At 43.7% G+C, this 25,410-nt stretch overlaps 1 protein-coding gene across 2 annotated transcripts in view; it reads left to right on the top strand.

Moving 5' to 3' along the window:
* ADAMTSL3 (ADAMTS like 3) overlaps positions 1-25,410 on the top strand; it is a 283,528-nt gene that overhangs the window by 37,310 nt on the left and 220,808 nt on the right. For both annotated transcript variants that reach the window (XM_083712399.1, XM_083712400.1), the window contains one exon: positions 18,879-18,998. In XM_083712399.1, the coding sequence (XP_083568525.1) occupies positions 18,879-18,998 (120 nt within the window). The remainder of the gene's footprint in view (positions 1-18,878; positions 18,999-25,410) is intronic.

Below are 25,410 nucleotides of genomic sequence, written 5' to 3' on the forward strand. Positions count from 1 at the left end.
ATGGCTCCTAAAGCTCTGTCTGGTTATCCACAGAGGGTATGTTTTGTAGTCGCTTTCCACGGGTCTCAGGCGTTTCTCTGTATCGATGCATGCCATCAATATGCTCGAAAGAGCTCTGTTCTAGATGGATCCAAGTGAACAGGTCAGAGCTGTTGTAGAATTGTGGGGAAGAGATGACATTATGGTCCAGGGATCCATTTTTTGAATCTTGCCTGGGGTGACTTCAGTCAAGGCACAGCCTTATCAGTATCCACAATATCCACTATCCCTTTGATAGCAAATTCAGGTGGTATCACCTGTCAATAAAATATACTTGGTGGAGACCACCACTGTGTTTCTTTGCGTCAGTGTCCCAGGCATTCCTCCTGATTGGCTGGAGGTGAATCCATCCCAGCAAGATGGACAGTGGGCAGCTTCCAGGGAAGGCAGGTGATTTTACAGTGACTTATTTTGGGAATGACTGAATTTTCCCACAAAACCATTCATACCAGAATTACATAACCCAGCAGAGCCTATCCTGAGTTGGTGTGTTTTGAGTTTGCATGAACAACTTTAATTATTGTTCTGGTAGCTATTGACTCCTAAACCTGAAGGAGAGACTCCACTGCCATCAATCCAAAACCTAGGGCAGGGGTCAGCAACCTTTTTCAGCTATGGGCCGGTCCACCGTCCCTCAGACCATGTGGGGGGCCGGACTATATTTTGAAAAAAAATAATGAAGGAATTCCTATGCCCCACAAATAACCCAGAGATGCATTTTAAATAAAAGCCCACATTCTACTCATGTAAAAACATGCTGATTCCCAGACCGTCCGTGGGCCGAATTTAGAAGGCGATTGGGCCAGATCCGATCCCCGACCCCTAGGTTGCCTACCCCTGACCTAGGGCCTTCTGGCTATTCCCACACTGTGAGAAGTGAGGTTACAGGGAAGCAGGCAGAGGGCCTTCTCGGTAGTGGCGCCCACCCTGTGGAACACCCATTCATGTTGAGGAGATGAGTAATTATATAACATTTAGAAAACATCTGGAGGCAGCTCTGTATAGCGAAGCTTTTTAAGGTTTAATGTTTTACTATATTTTTATATATGCTGGAAGCTGCCCAAAGTAGCTGGGGCAACCCAATCAGATGGGCGGGGTACAGATAATAAATTATTATTATTATTACCCAAGTGAGCCATAAGCAGAAGTTGTGTTTGCAGATATAAAATCTTAACTAGTAGGTTCCTAACTGTGTTAACAATTGAATTTTTACTTTACTGGCTTAAAGATGCAGTTTGTATCTGTGGCGAGTTTATTCATGGTCCTCTTTAGATTGAAAGACAAGTATAAACCAGTGGGGGTCTTAAGTGAAGGGGCTCCTTCTGAATATATTTGCCAAATGAAAAGCCCGGCTGAAGGGGGTCCCTAATGACCTCAACTGAAATTCGGAATCTGAAAGCTGCTTAACTTGACATATCTATTGGCCCATTAGCCATTGATTTTAGTGGGATTAAGACTTCAATTCTAAAGGCCTCAGTCCACTCAATCAGGAAAAGTCCCACTGGCCAATGTCTGCAAAACTGTTTGTACAAGAGGTTTCAGGAATGCAATTCAACCATCATCAGGGCCTCCGTTTTTTAAGTGGCTTAATTGTTCATAATTTAATTATTAGATGATGTGAGAGTTGCATTCTTACTCCCGTAGGCCTAAATGGAATTATGCTGAAATAATTGTTGGAATGCCATTTTAAATGGCTCGGGGAGCCATGTTTCAAATGAAGAAAGTGACAGCTTTTGAGAAGCTGAATTATTGCTTGGCTTGGTAGTCTTATTAAAGCTGTGGTGCTTTTAATTATTATGGTTACGCAGGATGTGTAGCACTCTCAGCTGGAAGTGATTCAGATACATCAAGGGGGTCACCAGTGGGCACAACTGGAATTCTGAGAAAGTGCTATGGGGGCAGCAATCACAAAATGGCTGCCATAACAGTGTGGCATAACATAAAAACCTCTGACAGGCATTATCTTAAGACTCTTAAAATGGGCCATTTTAAGTATTTAGCGGTATGAATATTTAGCATTCTTGGTCTGAAGGCAAGAACCAGCAATTGGAGTGGATTGTTCAGTTCACCACTCAACACATGTAGACCAGGCTTCCTCAAACTTGGCCCTCCAGATGTTTTGAGACTACAGTTCCCATCATCCCTGACCACTGGTCCTGCTAGCTAGGGATCACGGGAGTTGTAGGCCCAAAAACATCTGGAGGTCCGAGGTTGAGGAAGCCTGATGTAGAGTCTCTTGTAGCCTGCTACTGGCTCTGACCTCAGCTGTGAAGGAAGATGCCAACTTGCTGCCTTCCAGATGTTTTGGCTCACATCTCCCTTCAGCCCCCAGACAGCATGCCCATCTGGACTGTACATGGCTGTTGAAGGCTGCTGTGTTGTCTTTGCTGGCACAGCTGCAAATTTCAACCTGGTTGTTGTAGCACTGTGGAGCAGCCACAAGGCAACAGAGATCTTCTTTTGTTTTTGTCGTTGTACCACTTGGAAGAGTAAGGAGGGATTCGTCACAAATCTTGGTTTGGAAAACAGTAAGCATAATGCTAAAATATGTGTACTGCTTTTATGAAATGTATTGTATTCAGTCTCATAGGCTCAAACTGGTGGAACTCCCAACTGAGATGAGACAGGCACCCTCCTTGCTGAACTCCAGCCTTTGTGGGAGAGGCACTCCTCTAAGTATTTGGGTACTGAGCCATTTAGGTTTATACTCCGGCACACCTTGAACCATGCTCAGTAGTTCACAAAAGACTGGCATTATACAAGCCCATTGAGTTGTCCAGCTCAACAGTGCAAATAGCCCCCTCCTGCTGTTGTACCTAGGAATCGGTGTAGCTGTCAGTTTCCGTTTCTCATGTTCCCTGTCTTAAGTTTTGGTTCGCATATTATTTTGGAAAGTGTGAATTAGGTAATTTTGCCCTTCATTGCAAATTGAATATTGAATTTCTGAATAAAGTTTCTCCTATTGGAGGTTGCCGCCCACACACTTCGGCTGCGCTTCCTGCTAGTGTGGTGGCTCCTCTGTAAAACAGCTCTAAACAGCTGGTAGCAGAGTTTCTTCCTGGCGCAGATGACGAGGCTACGAGACTTGTGCAAAATACCCAGTCAATAATTACTTTATTTCTTGGCTGGTTCACAAGCATTTTAGTTGCGACTATATACAAAACTGGGATGTGGGTGGTGCTGAGGTCTAAACAACTGAGCCAGGGCTTGCCAATCAGGAGGTCGGCAGTTTGAATCCCCGCAACGGGGTGAGCTCCAGTTGCTCGGTCCCAGCTCCTGCCATCCTAGCAGTTCGAAAGCATGCCATAAAGTGCAAGTAGATAAATAGGTACCACTCTGGTGGGAAGGTAAATGGTGTTTCTGTGCGCTGCTCTGGTTTCACCAGAAGTGGTTTAGTCATGCTGGCCACATGACCCGGAAGCTGTACGCCGGCTCCCTCAGCTTATAAAGTGAGATGAGCGCCGCAACCCCAGAGCCGTCCGCGACTGGACTTAACAGTCAGGGGTCCTTTACCTTTATATACAAAACTATTTACATACACCTTTCCACCACAGTATAAACACACAGCGTGTGAATACTCTTTCCTCATGCAGGCAAGTGCAACCTGCAACTTCGTCTTTTTATTTTCATCCCCAGCTGTAACCAATCAGCCTAGATTGTCACTCCTATTAAAGAAAAATTCTTTAAAGCTACAAGCACCTTTTTCTGTTTCTTTGCAGAATGACTTCCTAACATCTCCATCCCTAGTTGTACCCTAGCAGCTGGTATTAAGAGACATACTCTGTGAATAAGAACTGAAAAAGCAATGCATAAAAGTTTTGTAAAGGGGTGGGAGTGGGGAACTGAGTGGATAGTGCCAGTTACAGATAGGTAGCCGTGTTGGTCTGCCATAGTCAAAACAAAAAAAATTCTTTCCAGTAGCACCTTAAAGACCAACTAAGTCAGTTCTTGGTATGAGCTTTTGTGTGCATGCACACTTCTTCAGATACCATAGTGGATAGTGGTTTGTTTTAAGACTACCTAAATGTCCAAGAAAATATTAGTCCTGGGATCCTTCTGGCTCACTTTCTTGACTGCTCTTTACCACCAGCTCTCCCAAATCTTACTATTCTTTCTATTCTCATTATATCTGCTGGCCTGCTTGCTGCCTTTCATAATAACAGCTGGTGATAAGGCACGACAGCTTCCTGCAACAACCTTGTGGTAGAATTCTTGAAATGTGAAAACGGACTTCTGTGCAGTGGTTATATTTGTCCCCTGGGGCGGGAAGCGTGCTGTGGCAATCTATCAGACACCCCTCCCAAAGGCATTTCAAATGTAAAGAATCCATCAAGTCATCCTCTCTTTTGGTGGTATCTGACTGGACTTGCAATTCATGTTAAATCTGACAAACTTGTGCTTGCAAGTGAATGAGAAAGTGGCTGTCTCTTTAAAGTATTGCTCATGCTTATGTAATTCCGAGATGCGTAGTTTTGTGTTTTTTCCCTTGCAGAAACTTAATGCTTCCTCTACCAGGACCTACTTAGTTTCCATATTTCTCACCACCCCACTCGTGATTTGTTCCTGATCAGGGTGGATAAAAATCAATGACTTTTAAAAAATCAAATAATAAAAAAGGGTTTTTAAAAAATTATATTGGATTTTAAAAAATTTAAATTGGATTTTTAAATTAAAATGCCTTTGGAGCAAAAAATCTTTCTAAAGATAGTTTTTTAAAAAATAATTAAGTTACATTATAGTTCAAAGGCTAGTCATCAGGAAATAAGAATTTGTTTAAAGTTTTTCATGTGTGCTAAAACTCAGTCTAAGTTTTTTTTTTTTTTAATTGTTTAACCACATCAGTTAACAAACATGGATATATATGTTATAATGTTATTGCTTTGGTTAAATAAATTGTTTAAATTGTTATTAAGGAAATGATTGTTTTTCTCCTTCCAATAAAGTACAGCAAAAAGTTGTCCAAATATCAACAGTTAACTTATTAAACCTCACTATAATTTCATAATTATCTGTCTATGTATTTCTAATAGTATAACCAAATCAGTAATTTTTGATACTCCAAAAATTTATTATTCCAAAAATTAAACCTTCATCTGGTTGTAAATTTTAAGATCATACCAGCAAGAACGAGTCTTTCTGTAAAAAAAATATGATTTAAATCAAGTCTTACTGACTAGTGATTTAAACCAATTCACTTTGAATCAAATCCACCCTGTTACGGATACTTCAGGCCTTACCTTGGAGTTGCTAGAATTTCTTACCTGATATAAAAATGGTTTAATAGTGGCACTTAAAAGAATCATGAAGCTTTTGTTCTATGCGTTGTACATTTCTGGTATTCAGTCTGGTGAACCAAGAGCCATGATTAGATGTGTCTGTTGAAATGAATCATCTCGGAACATGTGTGTAATAACTATGGGTTGCAATCTAGTGTCAACTCTGCGTTACAAAGATGCCTGCAAACATGACATGAAGGCTGATAACCTCAACCATGTGGAAAATCCTTGCAGACAACCACAGTGCCTGGAGGCAGATAGGCCATGTAATCCATAGTAGTGACCATAGGACAAATGGCCATTGGGAGGAACGCAGAGAGAAAATGGTGCATCTGTGGCAACACCACCGGACACCTTCATCTGCCCCCAGCTGTAGCAAAATATGCCTCCCCCATACAGTGGACGCTTGGGTTGCGAACGTGATCCGTGCGGGATGCATGTTTGCAACCCACGGTTTTTGCAACCCGCATTTCCGCATGCGCGGGTTGCGATTCAGCGCTTCTGCACATGCGTGACCACCAAAACCCGGAAGTAACCCATTCCGGTACTTCCGGGTTTCAGCGGTCCGCAACCCGAAAAAATGCACCTGAAGCATCTGTAACCCGAGATATGACTGTATTGGTCTCTACAGCCACAGCAGGCTCTGCAAATGCCCAGCAGTTTGACTTCACCCCCAATGGCACCCTCTTCCACTGTTTCCTGAGGCAGATGCATGTGTGCAGTTTTGCTGGCACCACAAGACTTCTGTTTCCTACCCTATGACCCCCCCCCAAATCTGCTCCAGAGGGGTGCCCCTAATGCTTCGGAGTTGATTTTTAGGGCACATAGGAGAGGCAGGGACAGTAGAGAGAGAGGGAGGGGAAGCTTCATTGCTCACATAGAAGTTTGCTGAGCCAGTGGATCTGCAACATTACCTGATCCTGCAATAGGTGTTGGAATCACTTTGTTTGTTAACAGTACCAATGGAGCACCTCCTGTTGCTTTGAAGTTACTAATCTCAAAAGCGTTAGGAAAAAATGACCAGGGAAAATGTCATTAATACTGGCAGGAAGTATGCTTTGGCCACAGCCAGAGGGCTGAGGGCTGCTGGGCCATATATGAGTCAAAGAGTTACAGAGTTTTTGTATTGCACCTTGTCAGCTGCCTTCAGATTCATTTGATTGAAAAGCTGGGCATAAAACTTGCAAGAGGTCAGGGGTCAAACCTTTGCATGCAAAACCTATTCTCTACCACTAAGCTACAGTTTCTCCCTATAAGTGTCAGGCAAACCAAAAACACTGGTTTGGTGGAGAGAGAGGCGTTGCCCTCCTAAGTTTTTTTTAAAAACCTATAGAAAACTAGATCTGAACAATCAAGGCTGTTTGGTTTAGCCCTGACGGGAAGAGAGTGTTACGCCAGAGGGTTACTGGGGGAAAGTAGAAACATCCGGGAGGGGAGGATTACTGGAAGGGTAAAGAAAGGGCTGGGTGGTAGGTTCTGTGGAATAATTCTCTTTCCAAGCAGAATGGTGCTTCATAGCAGAAGATCAAACACGAGAAGAGTAATGTTGAGGGGTACATTATGCGCACAGAGAGCTCACTGAGCTCATTTATAAAAACAGCCAGGTAATAGCCTGGTTTAAGATGAGGCCTTTGATGAAGGCTGTGTGTGCCTGTGTTTTTCTGTGTGTGCTTTGCCCACGTAAGAGGAGAAATTCACACCTCTTTCCGAATTCTTAACTTTTTAAAAGAAGTCTCTCAATTTCAGCTTTTCTCAGTTTCCTTTCCAGTCTTTAAGCTTGGTTCACCCAGTTGTGAATCCTGCCCCTTGAAAATCCATATATGCATATTTTCCTTGAAAATCCATATGCATTTTCCTGCACAATAGGTATCTTTGTGCACAATTTTCTTGATTGTAAGCATTTTTACAAGCAATTTCCCTCTCATATATTGCACTTCTGTATGTTGTTTTCACTAATATGCACGTTGGTTTTGCGTTGTATGTTTGGAGAGTTGCATCACTAGGTGGGGGGAAAGTGTGGGTTTGAAAGGAGAGCTGTGTTTCAGGTTGCATCTTGATCTAGGAAGGGCAAATCTGCATAAAAATATGAGCTGAATCAACTTCTCCCCATCTTCTAACTGTGCCACCATCTTGCTCATTTATTTGTTGGCTTGGCAAGTCTTAGCATTTCCTGTTTTTGGCACTGTCTTCTGTTCACCTTTTGTCTGTCTCTCCACCCCCAACCTCCCCAAATGAATGCTCGAAGCACTACATACCAATGCTGCCTCTGTGGTTTTCTGGAGAGAACAAAGGCGGCGGGAGCCAAGTATGGCCTGGATCCATTTGTGTCTTGAACTGGTTGGCATGTTGTCAGGAGCCCTTGTACTTCCGCAAACTAAAGTAAGAATTGGGCAAAACAGAAGGAACTCTTGAGAACCTAAGGCTAGATCTAAACAGCTTTCCTGGGAAAATTGCCATATCCTAATTAGTTTATGTGGCAACTTTTTTTCCAAATCTTGTGTTGGATTAAGGCTGTGCCCAGACAGCAGTTTCACTCATTTATTTATTTGTCTCATTTTTTACTGACCTCACTCTTGGAGGAACCCTGGAGTACTCCACAGATAATTGCGGTCCACTAGGTCAAATGAAGGGACGCGGGTGGCGCTGTGGGTTAAACCACAGAGCCTAGGACAGGGGTCTGCAACCCACGGCTCCGGAGCCGCATGTGGCTCTTTTACGCCTTTGCCGCGGCTCCAGGGCGGATACTAGCGAGGGGAGGAGGCGCATTGTGCACCCCGACACTCCCCACTGTGGCGGGCGCTGTACTGGCTGTGACGTCGCATGGGGGCGGTGCGTGCGTTAGTCACGCACCGTCCCGACGTCACCTTCCCGCCCGCCCGCCCACTACATTGTAAGGGTCATGTATGCTGGTCACTGCATTGAAAGGGGGCATGTACGCTGGTCACTGTTTTGAAGGGGAGTGAAGAACACACACCAAAAAAAAGGTAGCTTGTTAATTTAACGCTTATTTCTATGAGGAGCAGTCAAACAAAGAAATAATTAAAAAGTGACAAAAAAGATATTTTTATAATGACGAGTTTTGCGGTTCCCAGTTTTTTTTTCCTTCGGAAACAGGTCCAAGTGGCTCTTTTTGTCTTAAAGGTTGCAGACCCCTGGCCTAGGACTTGCCGATCAGAAGGTTGGTGGTTCGAATCCCCGCGACGGGGTGAGCTCCCATTGCTCGGTCCCTGCTCCTGCCAACCTAGCAGTTTGAAAGCACATCAAAGTGCAAGTAGATAAATAGGTACCGCTCTGGCGGGAAGGTAAACAGCGTTTCCGTGCGCTGTTCTGGTTGGCCAGAAGCGGCTTAGTCATGCTGGCCATATGACCTGGAAGCTGTATGCCGGCTTCCTCGGCCAATAAAGCGAGATGAGTGCCACAACCCCAGAGTCGGCCACGACTGGACCTAATGGTCAGGGGTCCCTTTACCTTTACCTTTAGATCAAATGAGGCATTGCCCCACCCACTTCAGTCTCCCTGCAGCCAACCTTCGCCTCCCTCCCTCCCTTCTTTCTTACAGTCAGTTCAGAAAGTAGCACTGCCTTCCAGCTACCTCCCCTTTAGTCTCAGTGTTGACCCCTTGCAGAATTCAGCTGGGGGGAGCAGGGGCCAAAATTAGAAATACAGTGGTACCTCAGGTTACATACGCTTCAGGTTAGAGACTCTGCTAACCCAGAAATATTACCTCAGGTTAAGAACTTTGCTTCAGGATGAGAACAGAAATCGTGCTCCGGCGGTGCAGCAGTAGTGGGAGGCCCCATTAGCTAAAGTGGTGCTTCAGGTTAAGAACAGTTTCAGGTTAAGAATGGATCTCCAGAATGAATTAGGTTCTTAACCTGAGGTACCACTGTAGTTGGCTCTGGTTCCACCTACTTGTCGTCCTGTCTTTCTGTCTTGCCAGTTCCAGTGGGCACCAGCCACGAATGCCACACTCTTTGATTCTCTTACAATATCCCTTGCTCGGATGTTTTGCATGAGTGGAAGCCTACAAGTTCAGTGACAATTACTCAAAATAAAATAAAGTAAATCAAGTGTTCCGTGAGTTCTGCTCCAGTAACTTCTTCAAGTTGGTTTCCTGGTGCATTAACCTTTTTTAAAAAATAAAAGGGTTGAATTCTAAAGCATTGTTTTGGCTCTTATATCGCAGATTAGAATACATCCTCTGGTTATTTATATATAAATATGAACAATTACGATCCAGTCATCCAGAGAAGCTGGTTGAAGGCATGTTATGAAACACGGGTGAACCTTGGAAATAACCTTTAATGCCAGAATTATGGCAACAGCTGGAAATTTACCTGTAAATGTCAGTGTAATTAGGCAGCTTGAAATTACAATAATAGCCTAATAGGTAAACTATTCGTTTTTACTTTTTGGTGGAGGTGATAATTAAGATGGTGAATTTGTGTTTTTTAAATAGTGGAACAGCTTTATAGATGTACCTTGCATTGAGATCAAATCATGTATGCTTTAATTTTAATTTCAGAATAAGGATTTGTTTTAAGTTTTTCATGTGTGCTAAAACTCAGTCTGAGCTTTGTTTTTGTTTTTTTAAAAGTTTAACCACATCAGTTAACAAACATGGATACATCTGCTATAATGTTACTGCTTTAGTTAAATAAGTTGTTCAAATTGTTATTAAGGAAATGATTATTTTTCTCCTTCCAATCAAGTACAGCAGAAAAGCTGTCCAAATATAAACAGTTAGCTTATTAAGCCTCACAATAATTTCATAATTATCTGTCTATGTATTTCTAATAGTATAACCAGATCAGTAGTTTTTGACAGAACTGTAAAAACTACTCTGGAAATTTATTATTCCAAAAATGAAACCTTCCTCTGGTTGTAAATATTAAGACTATACCAGCAAGAATGAGTCTTTCTGTAAAAAAAGAAAGAAAAATTAAATCAAGTCTTACTGACTAGTGATTTAAATCGATTTGATTTAAATCAAATCCACCCTGTAGGGGACCCACAAGAAATGAGGGAATCATCCATCAGAGATCCAAGCTGAGGATGTGAATGATGGAGGGGGAGTTTCTCCAATCTCTTCCCCAAGCCGAGCCCCTCTGCCTCCTCAGTTCCTGCTGGATCCTCCTGTTCCGTAGAAACCCCTCCTGAGCAAACATGCCCCGGTGCAGCTGGAGGCTGGCCAGGGGTCCTGGTACTCCACATAGGGCGAGGCTACTCTCTTTGCAAGAGCAGGAGATGCCCATTCCATCTCCCAGGTCCAGGAGAAGAGCAACAGAGGCTGCAGCCTGAGTCGGTGAAGCAAAGCACCTGCAGAAATGTCCCCGTTCCCCCCTCCATCATTCAGCCCATTCCCTACTCAAGTCAGAGAAGGAGAGAGCTAAGGGTTGGGTCTGCATAGCTAGGAAGTCTGCATTGTGTAGTAATGAATAGGGGATCAGCAATGTGGAGGATTGCCTAAAGTACCGTATTTTCCCGTGTATAAAGACTAGGTTTTTTCACCAAAAAAATAGGTTTAAATTTGGGGCTCGTCTTATACATGGGTAGTGCTGAGGGGTGTTTTCTTAATTTGGAGTCCCCCCAAAAATAGGTAAAGGTAAAGGCACCCCTGACCATTAGGTCCAGTTGTGGCCGACTCTGGGGTTGCGGCGCTCATCTCGCTTTATTGGCTGAGGGAGCCGGTGTACAGTTTCCGGGTCATGTGGCCTGCATGACTAAGCCGCTTATGGCCAACCAGAACAGCGCACAGAAACGCCGTTGACCTTCCCGCCAGAGCGGTACCTATTTATCTACTTGCACTTTGACATGCTTTCGAACTGCTAGGTTGGCAGGAGCAGGGACCGAGCAATGGGAGCTCACCCCGTCGCGGGGATTCGAACTGCTGACATTCTGATTGGCAAGTCCTAGGCTCAGTGGTTTAACCCACAGCTCCACCCACGTCCCTCCCCTCCAAAATAGTCTTATACATGGGGACGTATTATACACGGGAAAATACGGGACCTTAGGGGCTTATGCATCGCAGTAGCCTAACAAAAGACTTTGGAAAGGAACTTCTGCCTGCTGTTTTGGGGAGCTGGGAGTCTGGACACAGTAGTGCTGGGCAGGCTCTGAGACAAAAGTGAGTGTGAAGCAATGAATATTAATTTTCTTGGAGGACTCTTATCTTCCACCCAGGCCAGGAAGACCCATTGGCAGAGTTCAAGCATACCTGGAAGACCTGCTCCCTGCCTTGCAGACCCTTTCCCACCCTGACTGACTCCAGCTACAAAAGCTTGAGGCTGCGGAACTGACTCTTGGGCTGCGGTTTTGTTTAGGGGTTTTTGTTGTGGGGGTTGTTGCTGTTGATTGGTATAATTCTCCCCCCCCCCATCTTTATTTTTTGCTGAAGCAAAAAGAAAAGAAAGATGCCCATTTGTGCCATCTGTAACACAGGTGGCATGCCATGAGAAAACACGATGTGAATCAGCCTCTTCCAAGTGTCCCCAAAAGTTGAACTGGGAAGAAGACTGAACAACACGGATAAGGGTTTGTGACCCTGTTATAGGAAAAAGCTTATTTTTCTGCCTCGCCCTGAATGTGATAAGGCATTTTTCACGAAGGTCCAATCTGGTACATGCTTGACATTTAATAACAGAAAGAAACCGGTGGAAAGATTTTGGGACACCTTGCACGGAGTTAATTAACTCTCATGCCACAGGGGGAAAGTCTCTTCCCATTCAGTGCTGTTGCCTTTGCTATAAAGGGTGATTTTACATTACACATACTTCTGTAAATCAAGAAAATCTTTAATAATAAAAAATGGGGGAAAAATAAATAAAACTCTACTAGACTGCACCATTAGCTAATCCATTGCAATTATCAATTTTTATCTTTAACTTTTTACAGCTTCTTTTGTACATTACTATGCATGCAAACTACCTAATGTAAGTAGTAATAAAGCTGCTAATAGTAATGGAAAGGTTAAATTTTATATAATTAAGCTTGATGTTCAATTAAAACTGCCCACTATGCTAAGCACAATGCCAGAAAAGACGATAGTAGATTATCTATCTTGCCATCTAAACAGCAAACATACCTATTATACCACCTTCCTATCACTGCTGGACAATAGTGTTTCAGTGGTTTGCAACCATCTTTCAGTGGTTTGGAAAGCCTTGACCAGCAATGATATTCCATGGATATTTTTTAACCTGATGGTTGCTGAATTACAATCTTTGTAAAATAAATACAATTGGGGGGGGGGAGGGTGATTTTGAAAGGAAATGCAAAAAGGATTTCTCTTTCAGCTAATTATAAGAGAGTCTATTAGCAGTGATGGAAAGGGGTTGCACTTAGACTTCTCTGGAAATGCAGCCACTGAAGTTATTTTAATTAAAGCTTGTCTGTTGATACTCCTTTATTCCCAGCGGGGGGTTATTGGCTGAACCGACGGTGCTGCTTGCATTAGATGTGATACTGGATTTGAGAATTAATTAGGACAGGGTTGCGGACTCCTGCTTGCAACTTGCACGTGCTGGAGTTATCACGGACTCTCACAATCAGGGCCTTTTCCGCCAATCACATTGATATGAGGAAGTGCAAATATATATATATAAGAAAGTCAAGGTAGCCGGACCAGTTTTATAAAGGCCTTTGCTTCTTTGGGGGGAGTCTTGGCCATCAAAATCCCTCTAGGCAGTGTACGCCCACACTCTGCTTATACGAGAAGCCTAGGAGCCGGGCTCATAATTGTAGTCAAACCCTGAAGTAGGAGTGACTTGGATGGGAGTGAGACCTAAGGGGAAATAGCAAGAATGAGGCATGAGGAATAGAGCCAGGATCTCAAGGCAATAAACAAGGCAGATATCCAGCATTCAGCGTTTACTCAAGTGGAGAATTGCTGCTGCAATGAACAGGCAGCCTCATGCCTGCAGCTGAGGCCTTATATAAAGCTCCTGGGTCATTCGGGGTTGGTGAGGAGTGCAGCCAAGCAGAACTCTGTGGGTGGAGCGAGTGAAGCCACTTAAGGGTTGAGCCCTCCTGGCTTCATCACTGCTGAGCAAGGATTTGAGCCTTGGATCTCCCACAAGCCGCTGGGTTCAAAATGTCCTCCCCTGGCCTGGGGATGGGCTTAGTAAGTGCTGAACTCAGAACAGCCGAAGAATTAATTCTGCTACTTTTGGATCCCACCTCCAGCTCCCTTTCCCAAATTCTTGCTGTTTTTATACTGCTCTGCAGTGTACCCACAAATCCTTTGTCGGGAGCGGGCAGGGCTTTGCAGGTACCAACTTGGTAGATTTATTTTTTATTATAAAAAACATGCAGTGGGTCTATGCTATAAGGAAGCAGCTGAGGTCAGACATTTTCCCAGTACAATGGTACCTCAGGTTACAGATGCTTCAGGTTACAGACTCCGCTAACGCAGAAATAGTACCTCAGGTTAAGAACTTTGCTTCAGGATGAGAACAGAAATCACGTGGTAGCGGGAGGGCCATTAGCTAAAGTGGTACCTCAGGTTAAGAACAGTTTCAGTTTAAGAACGGACCTCCGGAATGAATTACGTTCTTAACCCGAGGTACCACTGTACAGGCACTCCCCTCCCCCCAAGGCACGAGCACATATACATGTGGCACAGGGAAATAAATATTGATTGGCTGCTCCTGTCTGTGGCTCAGATCCCCACTCCTGGCACTGTGGGGTGTGTGTACACCCACACACCCATTAACAAAATGAAGGACATTGTTCTCTTTCTATGCTCCTCCGGATGGAAACATGCAGATGGGGACAGGGATACCCCTGCTGTAAGTCGCTCACATACTGTCTTCTCTTTTTTTAATATAATAATATTTTATTAAGTTTAACAATAGAAAAGGAAACAACAACCAAACAAAGAACAATAAAAACACAGGGAAAATATAAAACACAACAATCCAAAATTTCACAAAACATAAAATATAGACATTTAACCTAACGAGGGAAAAAGAAAAATCAATCAACACACAAAAATGGAATAAGAAAAAACCCACAAATCACTCTTTTCTAATTGTTCATCTTTGATTAACTTATTTTCCTGACTTCCTCACGCCTCCCTTTTTTGTATCCCTTTTTAACAATTAATTCAGCAAATTCAAATCCTACTACTCACATACTGTCTTCTCTTGTATATTATTTACTGCAAAGCTCGATGACTACACCCTTTGGCGATGAAATATCTGATTACCGGAACGACGTCTGAGCACTGAACCACTGGTATATCACAGGTGGACTCTTTATTGCATTTGCAATTGTTCAAGATAACATCTAATTTGGAAAGGGAAGAAATGAGCACTGAGCCACTGATATATTTACAAGTGCTCTCTTTATTTACTGCATTTGCAGTTGTTTAAGTATGATAAAACTTATTTGGGAAAGAAACTACTTTTGCCATTTTTATGGACATTTATTGTTTGTTTTGCAGATAATTGCCTAAGTGATATTGTCTTACGTCGATAGAGATAGGCAGGGGGGAGGGACCAGAACATATGGGATCGGCATCCATCTGCTGTGCCGCTGGGTCCTAAAGCAGCTCTTGGCATCCTAGAGAATAGGCGCCCCAGTGCGCCACTAGCTGCACAGCCCCGGGCCAGTGGGAGAGGCGTAAATCCATCTCCTAACAACATGGGGTTGGGGCGCGGAAGAGAAGAGGGGTTGTGGGGAGAGAGTGTGAGGAGCTGAGCCGATTGGGGAGGCTGAGGGCAACAAGAGCTGCTGGGACAAAACAGAGATGGGAGGAGGAACTCAAAGAAGTGAACAACTGCTGCCCGGAAGTCGCTTGGGGCTGCTGCCCAGGAGAGACTGGAGGGAAGGCTTGGGGCAGCAGCCCTAGCAGTGTACTTGAGTCTCTCCCTCCCTCCCTCCCTCCCTCCTTCCTCATCCTGCACCTTCCTTGTTCAAGTGGCGTGCTTCCCACTTTACAAAATTTCACTTACATGCGCAGAGGCCTGGAACGTGACCCCTGCATAAGTGGGGGAATGCCTGTATATAAATCAGTGGTTCCTAAAGTGTGTGGTAGCACCCCTAGGGGGATTACCTAGGGAGGATGCAAAGAAGCAAGGGGCGAACATTGGGGGGGGGGGGCGCTGGAAGTGTAAACGACTTGAAAAGCTAGTATCAGTGGATCAAGTTCATCAATTTAGTTGAACTGATTAATTGTTTAAAATGTGTTCTGAATAAATATGCATTCTCTTGAATTTTTATTGCGTTAGTTTCTTCCTTCGTGGTTTGTGCAAACCACCATTCTGAATAATGCTATTTATAGGGTAGGGGGCACTGGGGAGGAGTTTATGTAACCACAGGGGCGGTGGTACAAAAATTTGGGAACCGCAGTCGATTAGTTGCGGGGGGGGACGACGACCTGTGGGCCCAGTCACTCTGCATCTGAGTCTGCAAGCCTCTCTAGCTCACTCATCCAAAAACCTAAATTCTGTTCTGCCCCTAGAGTGTGACCTCCTTATTTCCATTTCAATTTGTTTCTCTTTATTGCAGCCCATCCTTCACAGGTGGATTTGGCAGTATATGACTCCATTGTGATTCCACATTAGTAAATTTTATGTGTAGATCCCTGTTTCCACTCCTTAGGTCGCTACCAAAGTATAAGAAGGGCCCCAGGATTGCTCCTCAAGGAACTCTACCGGTTGCTTCATTGCGGTTTTGTCTTTCAACACTGCTATTTGTCTTCTTTCCTTCTAACCTTCTCTATTCCCTAATTCCCAGTGTCTGTATCAATGCCCATCTTTTTTCTGTTTTCTCATACTATCAGGTGCTCTGTGGAAGTTTGTACTAAGAACACAGTTTCAGTAGTTCTGTCATCTGTTTCAGCGTATATTGAAGCATGGTGCAGAAATGAGTAAACTTAAGCAGTATGTTCCATTTGCCTTAGAAGCACCGTCGACTGGCTGAAATATCTTCAGATACACGAGTTCTAAAGTAGCAGCATTGGCATGTCATATAATTGTTTTGTTTTGTTTTGTGGACCCAGAAGTATCTTAGATTGCCATCTCTGTGTTGAATTGACTGCTGTCTAATTAGTGCTGTTCCATCAGATGAAAAATATGGTAAATGGTTCTTGCCTACTGAGAAGGATATGTCAAGGACAGCAACCATCACAATTTCAAACTGCTTTCCCACAGCAGCGGACTCAATATACAAATGGGACACACTCAACAGGAAGCGAAACATGTTCTTATTCCAAGGCAAAGTTCATAAACCAAAACACCAGCTTCCGTGTTTGCAGTGTTCTTAATCCAAGTTGTTCATAAACTAAGCTGTTCTTAAACCAAGGTACCACTGTACTATGAATCAGAAAGAAAGAAAGGGATAAAATAAGTGTGCCTGGCTTGGTATCCTCTGGATATTGTTGGACTACAACTCCCATCACCCCTTGCTGGCGAAGGCTGATGGGAGCTTTAGTCCAACGCCATCTGGAGGATAACAGGTTGGAAAGGCTGCTCTTTGCAAATGTTTGTTGAATGCTATGCTTTTGCACTTGCTCCAAACGATATTTCACCCTCAGTAGTGTTTAGTAGGCTGCTGCTGTTATAAAATTTAATTTTTGCTCTCTCTTCCCATATTTTATTGGGTGCTTAATATCCAGGCCAGTAAAGATTGCAAAACTCTTTCCATTCTAACAGTTAACCTCTTGGGTTGAAATTTTCCATACTTCTGGACTGAATTCAGATTGCTGTAACTGAGTGCAATCCAGAGCTATTAAAACAAACGGGAATTCTGCCACATTGGCTTCAATGGGATCAGGGTTGTTTGCATCCATAGGCTGCTGTTTTGCCCAGCGATGGATAACTTTTCTCAACTTGATGTCAGTGACATTCTTTTATCATTTATAGTGTTCCACTTCTCTGCTTTAAAGCACTAGCATAGTTTGTAATAAATCTGTAATGGTCTATAATGTCTTGAATATTTTAAATGTGGGTTAATGATAGAGGGGATGCAAGCAATTTATTAATTGTCTCAATCTCATATTGGGTTCCAATGTTATACAGTTATTTGCTGCGACGTGTGGTAGATTTATTGCAGCTGGTGGGGGTGGGGTGAAATCTGGAATAAGACCGCAGTGTGAGGGAATGTTTAATCTGAATCAGAACCATGTTGAGGACAAATGTTTACATTTCTTCCTCCCCTCACTCATGCTGTGGTCCTGATCAGGACTGTGCCTGCATAGTGTAACAGCAGCATTATGCAAATCATTAAAAATTGCATCATGTGTTCCTAAATCATTTCCTTCATACAGTATATTTATACTTTTTTGACAGTATTGTACAGTACTTACCTACCCTAGTGTTGCAAGCTTGGAAGCCAACGCTTCTCTCAGGAAGCATTCATGTAAGGGCTAATATGAAGATTTATTCCGGAATGTTATGCAAGGATTCCCACAGGCTTTGTAATAGGAGAATACAAGTCCTATTTTTCACCCTGGGACCACTGTGCCAAGTTGAAGACCTGGGCTCTTCCAGAAGACCTATTTGTTGAGCATTTAACCTGATCGCATGGGAAGAAAAGGGTTCCTTTAATTGCAGTAGAACACAGAAAATTCTTTACCTCCCTTGCTCTTCCCCTTTCCGCCCTTCATGCTCTCTGTTTTTGCTCTGTCCCAGCCCTTAGCGTGGCTTTTTCCAATCCCAATAATAGAATTGTAGAGTTGGAAGGAACCCCTGGGGTCATCTGGTCCAGCCCTCTGCAATGCAGGAATTCTGCCCACAGCCGTCCCTGGGTGGGCTTGAACCCCCAACCTTCGAACCACCACCAGGCGCACTGCCCCATTGCGCCACAGCTAAATCTTTGACCATTTCCTCCTCCTCCTTGCTATTTCTCTCCTGTCACCTCCCTCTTCTTCCTCCCAGCATCTAGCCTTGCTCTTTCTCTCTCCACCACCATTTATGCTCCATGTACGCCTTTCTCTGCGTGCCAAGTGTGTGTCTCTGAATTAAGTGTGCTCTAGTCTACCGCGAGGGATGCGGGTGGCGCTGTTGGTTAAACCACAGAGCCTAGGACTTGCCGATCAGAAGGTTGGCGGTTCGAATCCCCGCGACGGGGTGAGCTCCCGTTGCTCTGTCCCTGCTCCTGCCAACCTAGCAGTTCAAAAGCACGCCAGTGCAAGTAGATAAATAGGTACCGCTCTGGCGGGAAGGTAAACAGAGTTTCCGTGCGCTGCTCTGGTTCGTCAGAAGCGGCTTAGTCATGCTGGCCACATGACCCGGAAGCTGTACGCTGGCTCCCTTGGCCAATAAAGCAAGATGAGCGCCGCAACCCCAGAGTCGGCTACAACCGGACCTAATGGTTAGGGGTCCCTTTACCTTTAGTCTACCGCGACCTCTGGCCCCACCTTTTCCTAGCTCCCCCTGTTGTAAGCTGCCCTGCCTTGTCCTTCACCCCATCAGCCCCAGTGGGCTGCTGCCCCTGCTGCAGAGCCTCCCCCCTGGTCATATGGCATAGCAGGTCTTGCAGATGGGTACTCATGCTTCTGAATGTGTTGGGATTTTCTTTTTCACCAGCCGTAATACGATCTCATCTAATCTTTTACAGACGAGAGCAGAACAGTCCCAAGGTGCATACTTCTTGCCTGAGTTTGCATTATCACCACAAGGAAGCTTCTTGGAAGACACCACAGGAGAACAGTTCCTCACCTACCGCTACGACGATCAGGTTTGTCTGCTGAATATGAAAATTATGGAGTTCTTTTTAATCTTTCCAAGGGAACAATGGGGCATGTGTGCTCTCAAAGCAGGCCTGTTATCTTAATGTCTGGTGCAGTATTTATAAAGGGACAAGCAGCAGTTTTAATATTACCGTATTTTTCCGTGTATAAGATGCCCCTATGTATAAGACGACCCTTGTTTTTTGAGCCCCAAAATAAGAAATAAATAATTGCAACATTCCATGTATAAGACAACCCCCAATTTTAAAATTTGGGGGAAAATATAATCTTATACACAGAAAAAATGCAGTATTTAGTTTTACTTATGGGCTTCATTCTTTGACGAAATAAAAAAAAATAAATAAAAATGGCACCAAGAGCAACATTGCAAAAGCCAAAAGTTATAAAAACTAATGCAAAACAAAGATGTTATAATGCGAAATATATATAGAAAAGTATTTGTACAAATAGCTTTGCTAATAGAAAAGATACAGGGGAAAGGAGGAGACGCACAAAGGTATGTAGAATTGGGTCATGAATAGTGCCAAACCATGGTTTAGTGCTCCTAAATGCGCCATTTTGTATGCATGTTCCTCCTTCCCTCATGTGCTATGATACTCTTCCTGCCTGTCAGCAAACAAATTGGATTTTGGAACCAAAGCTAGTTCGTGTAGTGTCTAACTAAGGTTTGGCCATAATATTGCACAACAGTTTAATAGACAACTGTAGAAGGGAAAATTGCATCATAGTCAGTCCTAACAAGATCATCTCAGCTGGCAGGTTTGGGACACAATTACATGTGCAAAAGCTATTATGACATTGACTGGTGCAAGTTCTCTTGAAATGAGTGCAAGAAGCACAGTGTCAGGGACCTGCCATCGGCTCAGGGGTGAGAGGGGAAAAGCCGGATGGATTACAGAGAGCCCCCAATGATCATGGGAAGCAGCACTTCCTCAGCGGAGGAAGGTAGCCACGCCTCTAGTGGAGAGGAGCTTCAGGTCTCGGAGGAGGTGAGGCAGTGCCAGGACACCTTGCCTGGGCAAAGCGGGGAGGAGAGAGGTCCCCCGTTACCCACGCCCTCCTTGCGCAGTAGGCTTCTGCACAGAGAGGGAAGGCGCAGACTGGGCGTCAAGAAACTACTCTGCTGGGGAAGGTTGAAGGACCGCCCACTCTCAGATTCAAATGAGCAAGACATGGAATAGAGGCGCTCTGCATTCCAAAGGTTTTTATCACCGATAAGAAACCTTTAAAACAGACTATTGAAGCATATTGCCTGATTGCTCTCTAGCAACCAACCGATACCTCTAACACACAGCAATGTGGCTTGAGCCCTAGAGCATCTTCTGAATTGTACTTTGCTCAGAGGCGGTACTGTTTGGATTTCCCCACCCTTGGTACCAAGACGACCTTGTCATAGATCATTCAACTTTTCTGGCACTTGCCTGTTTGGCATCTTGGGAAGGCCAAATCTGATTGCGTTCATAATTCAATTTGAAGTATGTGTAGCTTGTAGGGAAAGACCTGCCAAAGAAGCTGAAAAATATATTCATGTATGCGACAACGGCAGCGAGAGTCTTAATAGCACAAGGATGGAAGACTGAGGAAACTCCGACGAAAGAAGTATGGCAAGAGAAGCTGATGGACTATGCAGAATTGGCAAAACTGACGCATAAACTACGTGACAAGGATAACTGTGACTTTAAAGATGAATGGGAACCTTTTACAAAGTACTTAAAGACACATCAAAGTGAATTGGACTGCTTGGCAGGTTTTGAATAAAAAACCAAAAACTTTTTATTGATAACAAACAGCTGGACAAATTAAGGATCTATACAAATCTGTAACATGCAGAAAATAGCATTTTATAGAGAAACCAGAGACTGGAACTGAGGGAGGTTGGGTTGTTTTATGGGAGGGAGGGGAAGGGGGGAAATGGGGGGGGAATTGAGGATGATATGTTTTAAGATAATATGTTTTGTTTAAATTTTTAATAAAAAATCTATTAAAAATATGAAGTATGTGTAGCAAGGAGCTGTATTGATGCCTGGTTTAAAAAGCCAATTGCCTTTTCTGAAAAAGAATTTCTTGAAACACCTTTCACAAGGTGCAGCCCATAGCAGATGGTAAGCTAATTCTTGTGTTCTGTTTTTTTAATGTAGCATTTTGACTAAATGTGGTTTCCTTAACAGAGAATTGTTCATTTTTGCTGGATAAATTTATATCTGAAATGAACAGATTTTCATTTTACACTTTCACAGTTTTTGTTTATGTTGAGCTTGTTGAAGTAGAACGTTAAAAAAGTTAAATTGTAAAGAGAGGGTAGTAATGGATGAAGCAGGGAGTCTGGAAAATAACAAACCATGTTTCTTATAATTAAACCAGCAGTGCGTACTCCAGAAGCCATAGATACATTACACTAAATGTGGAATAGATATAATGGCAAAGAAAGCAACATGAAAGGGACCCTGTTAATCTTGGCAGACGATCTAAAGTAAACCTAGGAAGTGTGTGGCCTGCTGTGGAAATTTACTCATAACACAATGCGTCCCAGAATCCCATTGAACTCCACATCAAAAAAATCAGAACTGCATTCATGGGTACTTAAAGCACAGTGCTAGTGCAATCTGAATAATGCAGAGATTTATTGAACAACGTGAAAGAGGATGGTTTGTCTCTCACACCAGCACCATTTCTGATCACACAGCATCTTGGCTTCTGGAAATTCTGTTGTTGGGAGACCACTCTTCACACCTTACCATATTTTTCCATGTATAAGACTACTTTTTCTGATTTTTTTTTGTGATAAATTGAGGGTCGCCTTAGGTAAAGGTAAAGGGACCCCTGACCATTAGGTCCAGTCGTGACCGACTCTGGGGTTGCGGCGCTCATCTCGCTTTATTGGCCGAGGGAGCCGGCGTACAGCTTCCAGGTCATGTGGCCAGCATGACTAAGCCGCTTCTGGCGAACCAGAGCAGCGCACGGAAACACCGTTTACCTTCCCGCTGGAATGGTACCTATCTATCTACTTGCACTTCGTGCTTTTGAACTGCTAGGTTGGCAGGAGCAGGGACCGAGCAATGGGAGCTCACCCCGTTGCGGGGATTCAAACCGCCGACCTTCTGATCGGCAAGCCCTAGGCTCTGTGGTTTAACCCACAGTGCCACCCGCGTCCCAAGGGTTGTCTTATGGTTAATATGCTGAGTAAGTGAGAGCTGGTGCTGCAGCGGTAGCAGGGAAATGTTGGAGAGGAGGCTACTTCCCCTCTCCTCCCGGCTTAGGAAGAGTATTTGGTGCGGTGTATTACAGCACCACTTCTGTCAGTCAGAGTGGGGGATCGTCGAAAAGCTGCTCAACAGCTCAGCGAACTTACAAAAGAAGCTCAATAACTGTTGAGGGCTCCCAAAAAATAGGGATCGTCTTATACATGGGGTCGTGTTATGCAGTGGTACCTCGGGTTACATATGCTTCAGGTTACATACGCTTCAGGTTACAGACTCTGCTAACCCAGAAATATTACCTCAGCTTAAGAACTTTGCTTTGTGATGAGAACAGAAATTGTGCTCTGGCGGTGTGGCAGCAGCAGGAGGCCCCATTAGCTAAAGTGGTGCTTCAGGTTAAGAACAGTTTCAGGTTAAGAACAGACCTCCGGAACGAATTAAGTACTTAACCCGAGGTACCACTGTACATGGAAAAATACAGTATGTGGTGTTGAGAGGGTGGTTATATGGTATTGGATTGCTAGCTAGTTCCAAAATCTTCAAGGGCAGGAACAACGCTGTCCAGTTTCTAATCAGGGCTAAGGTGAAATCTCTCCATTTAGTAGTGTCTCTCTCTCTCTCTCTCTCTCTCTCTCTCTCTCTCTCTCTCTCTGTGTGTGTGTGTGTAGTGTTGCCTATTGATTTTATTGACCTCTCTTGTGTACACTGTTGGCATTTTTGTTGGTATTTTGTATTTTTTTGGTATTTAAAGAATAAAGGAAGAATTCCCTGGATGCCAAAATCCAGCTTTTGGGGAAGTACTCTTTGGTGAGAGAACCCCAGCAGAGATTTAAAATCACGAAATATGCAGCAAAGTAAAGCCATTAGACCTTCAAAATAGCCCCTTCTATGTCGCTTACATCCTGCCAACCTAGCAGTTCGAAAGCACGTCAAAGTGCAAGTAGATAAATAGGTACCACTCCGGCAGGAAGGTAAACGGTGTTTCCATGTGCTGTTCTGGTTTGCCGGAAGCTGTATGCCGGCTCCCTCAGCCAATAAAGCGAGATGAGCGCCGCAACCCTAGAGTCGGCCGCGACTGGACCTAATGGTCACGGGTCCCTTTACCTTTAAGTCGCTTACAAAGTTCCCCACTGTTAGAATAGAAATAGACCGCACTTTGGGTAAGTTAAAAATGGTTTGATTACAAACTTTTCAAATGTAAGGTTCATTTGCTTTTCCATACAGCTGCAAGAAAACTTAGTTTCAAAATTGGTAAATGTTTACAAATTATTTGTATAGAAACACAAAGACTGTTTGCTTAAACTGTGTGGTCTGAGCTTGGAGCAGCCAGCCTAGACATCCTTCCTGGTTGGGTTCACATGGTGGAAAGGGAAGAAAAGAAGAAAAATGAGTTTGGTAACCCTTCCTTCCAAGGTGAGGGAGTGTGACCTAGCTAAACCTGGCAGGAGAGCTTCCTCTGTGCTCTTAACCCCTTCATGCATTAATTGGAGTTAAGCATTTTGGTTATCTGAGGCTGATTTACCCCACACATGCTGTATTAATTGTGCATATTTGCCTTTAGTGATGCCATCAAGTAGCCAAATCTGCTTCTCCACATAATGTGGTGATGTCATCCACTTTACAGTAGTGAGTGACTGGCTGGTATCTCTCATGTGAATACATTGCCCTTACACTCAGTTAACTACGGTAGTGTGCCTGCAGTGATGTCATTCTGTAGCCAAATCTGATTGGCAGCATGGCACCATGACATTACCCTGTTCTTTCCATGACACCTGATCAGCTGGGATCATCCATGCCACGAATCCAGGAGGGAGATATGAGCAGTAATCCATAAGGGTAAATGCAACCTACTTCTTATTAATTATTATTAATAGCAGTTGGGGAGAAAGGGAGCAGTTAGTATCTTTGAGCATGTTGGAACTTCTGCTCATGCTTTTGGAGATGCTGTTGTGTTATAAAAGCAAAGTACTTCTTGCTTGGGCTTACCCTAGGGGTTTCTGATTCAGATGACATGTACCCTGTTCTAGACACCTGGGAAAGTAATAATATATCAAGCAGTAAAACGCAGCTGCAATGTGGGCCACGTTTATGACAGTCTTGTTAAAAGGAAAAGTGGTTGCTTTTTGATCAAAAGAGTTTAACTGAACGAAGAGATATTTGGCTGAGGAGCCCCACGTCACAACAGCAATAAAGCCCAATTTAATCAAACATGCTTTGGAAACCGCAAAGCATATGTCAGTGCTGAAAGGAGATAAAGAGCACGATCCATTGGACAATAATGCCTGTGAAGGTGTTGAAAAAAGATTTCTTTCATTTTCAGTCTGGGGCGAAATCAGAGCCATAAAATACATTATTTGCAAAGCCAGCATTTGAGTGAGTCAGCAATTGCTCGCAGTTCCACTCGCAGTTTCGCAGAAAAGGGACTTTGCAAACTATCCTTTTCTGCGCAGTTTCCCCCCTCGCTCTCATTTCAATATTGCCATTTCTGCAACTCAGCATTCACTTCCTTTATTTTATAATTTTAAATATTTTTTTCAAGATGGCAATTTTGCTTAGGAAAAGGGGAAGGCTTCTAGATAATGTAACGTGGACTTCCATTCCTGAGTTGGTATGTAACCTGTTTAGAATAATGCCGCTACTTCCACACCTTTCAGAAAGCATTTGCTACCCTAATAGACTTACTGTTAGTATGAAATGGGAGACAAGTAAAATATTAATAGGAACAACTTGTGCTCTGTTCTGTTGTAGCAGTGTTGCATATGGATTCATGTTCTCCTCTCATAGTTCATTATGCACTCCTTTGGTCTGGCAAGAGTGTGCTTATGGTTTTAAGCAAGGCTGTATAAAAACCTTTTTACGCTGTCTTGTAGGTATTAAGGAACTACATGCAGATGGAAAGGTTTGCAGTTCTACACGCTCATATATTATCAAATAACTGGGTGGGGGAAGTAATAGTGATTTGCCAAGGCAGTATCTCTGTAGGGCCTCTTTCATAGTAGGAATACAGTGGTACCTCTGGTTACGAACTTAATTTGTTCCAGAGGTCTGTTCTTAACCTAAAACTGTTCTTAATCTGAGGTACCGCTTTAGCTAATGGGGCCTCCCTCTTCCACCGGCCACCACCATGCGATTTATGTTCTCATCCTGAGGTAAAGTTCTTAACCTAATGTACTACTTCCGGGTTAGCAGAGTCTGTAACCCG

Source organism: Podarcis gaigeae, assembly GCF_964106915.1.
Source record: "Podarcis gaigeae genome assembly, chromosome: 14".
NCBI lineage: Eukaryota > Metazoa > Chordata > Lepidosauria > Squamata > Lacertidae > Podarcis > Podarcis gaigeae.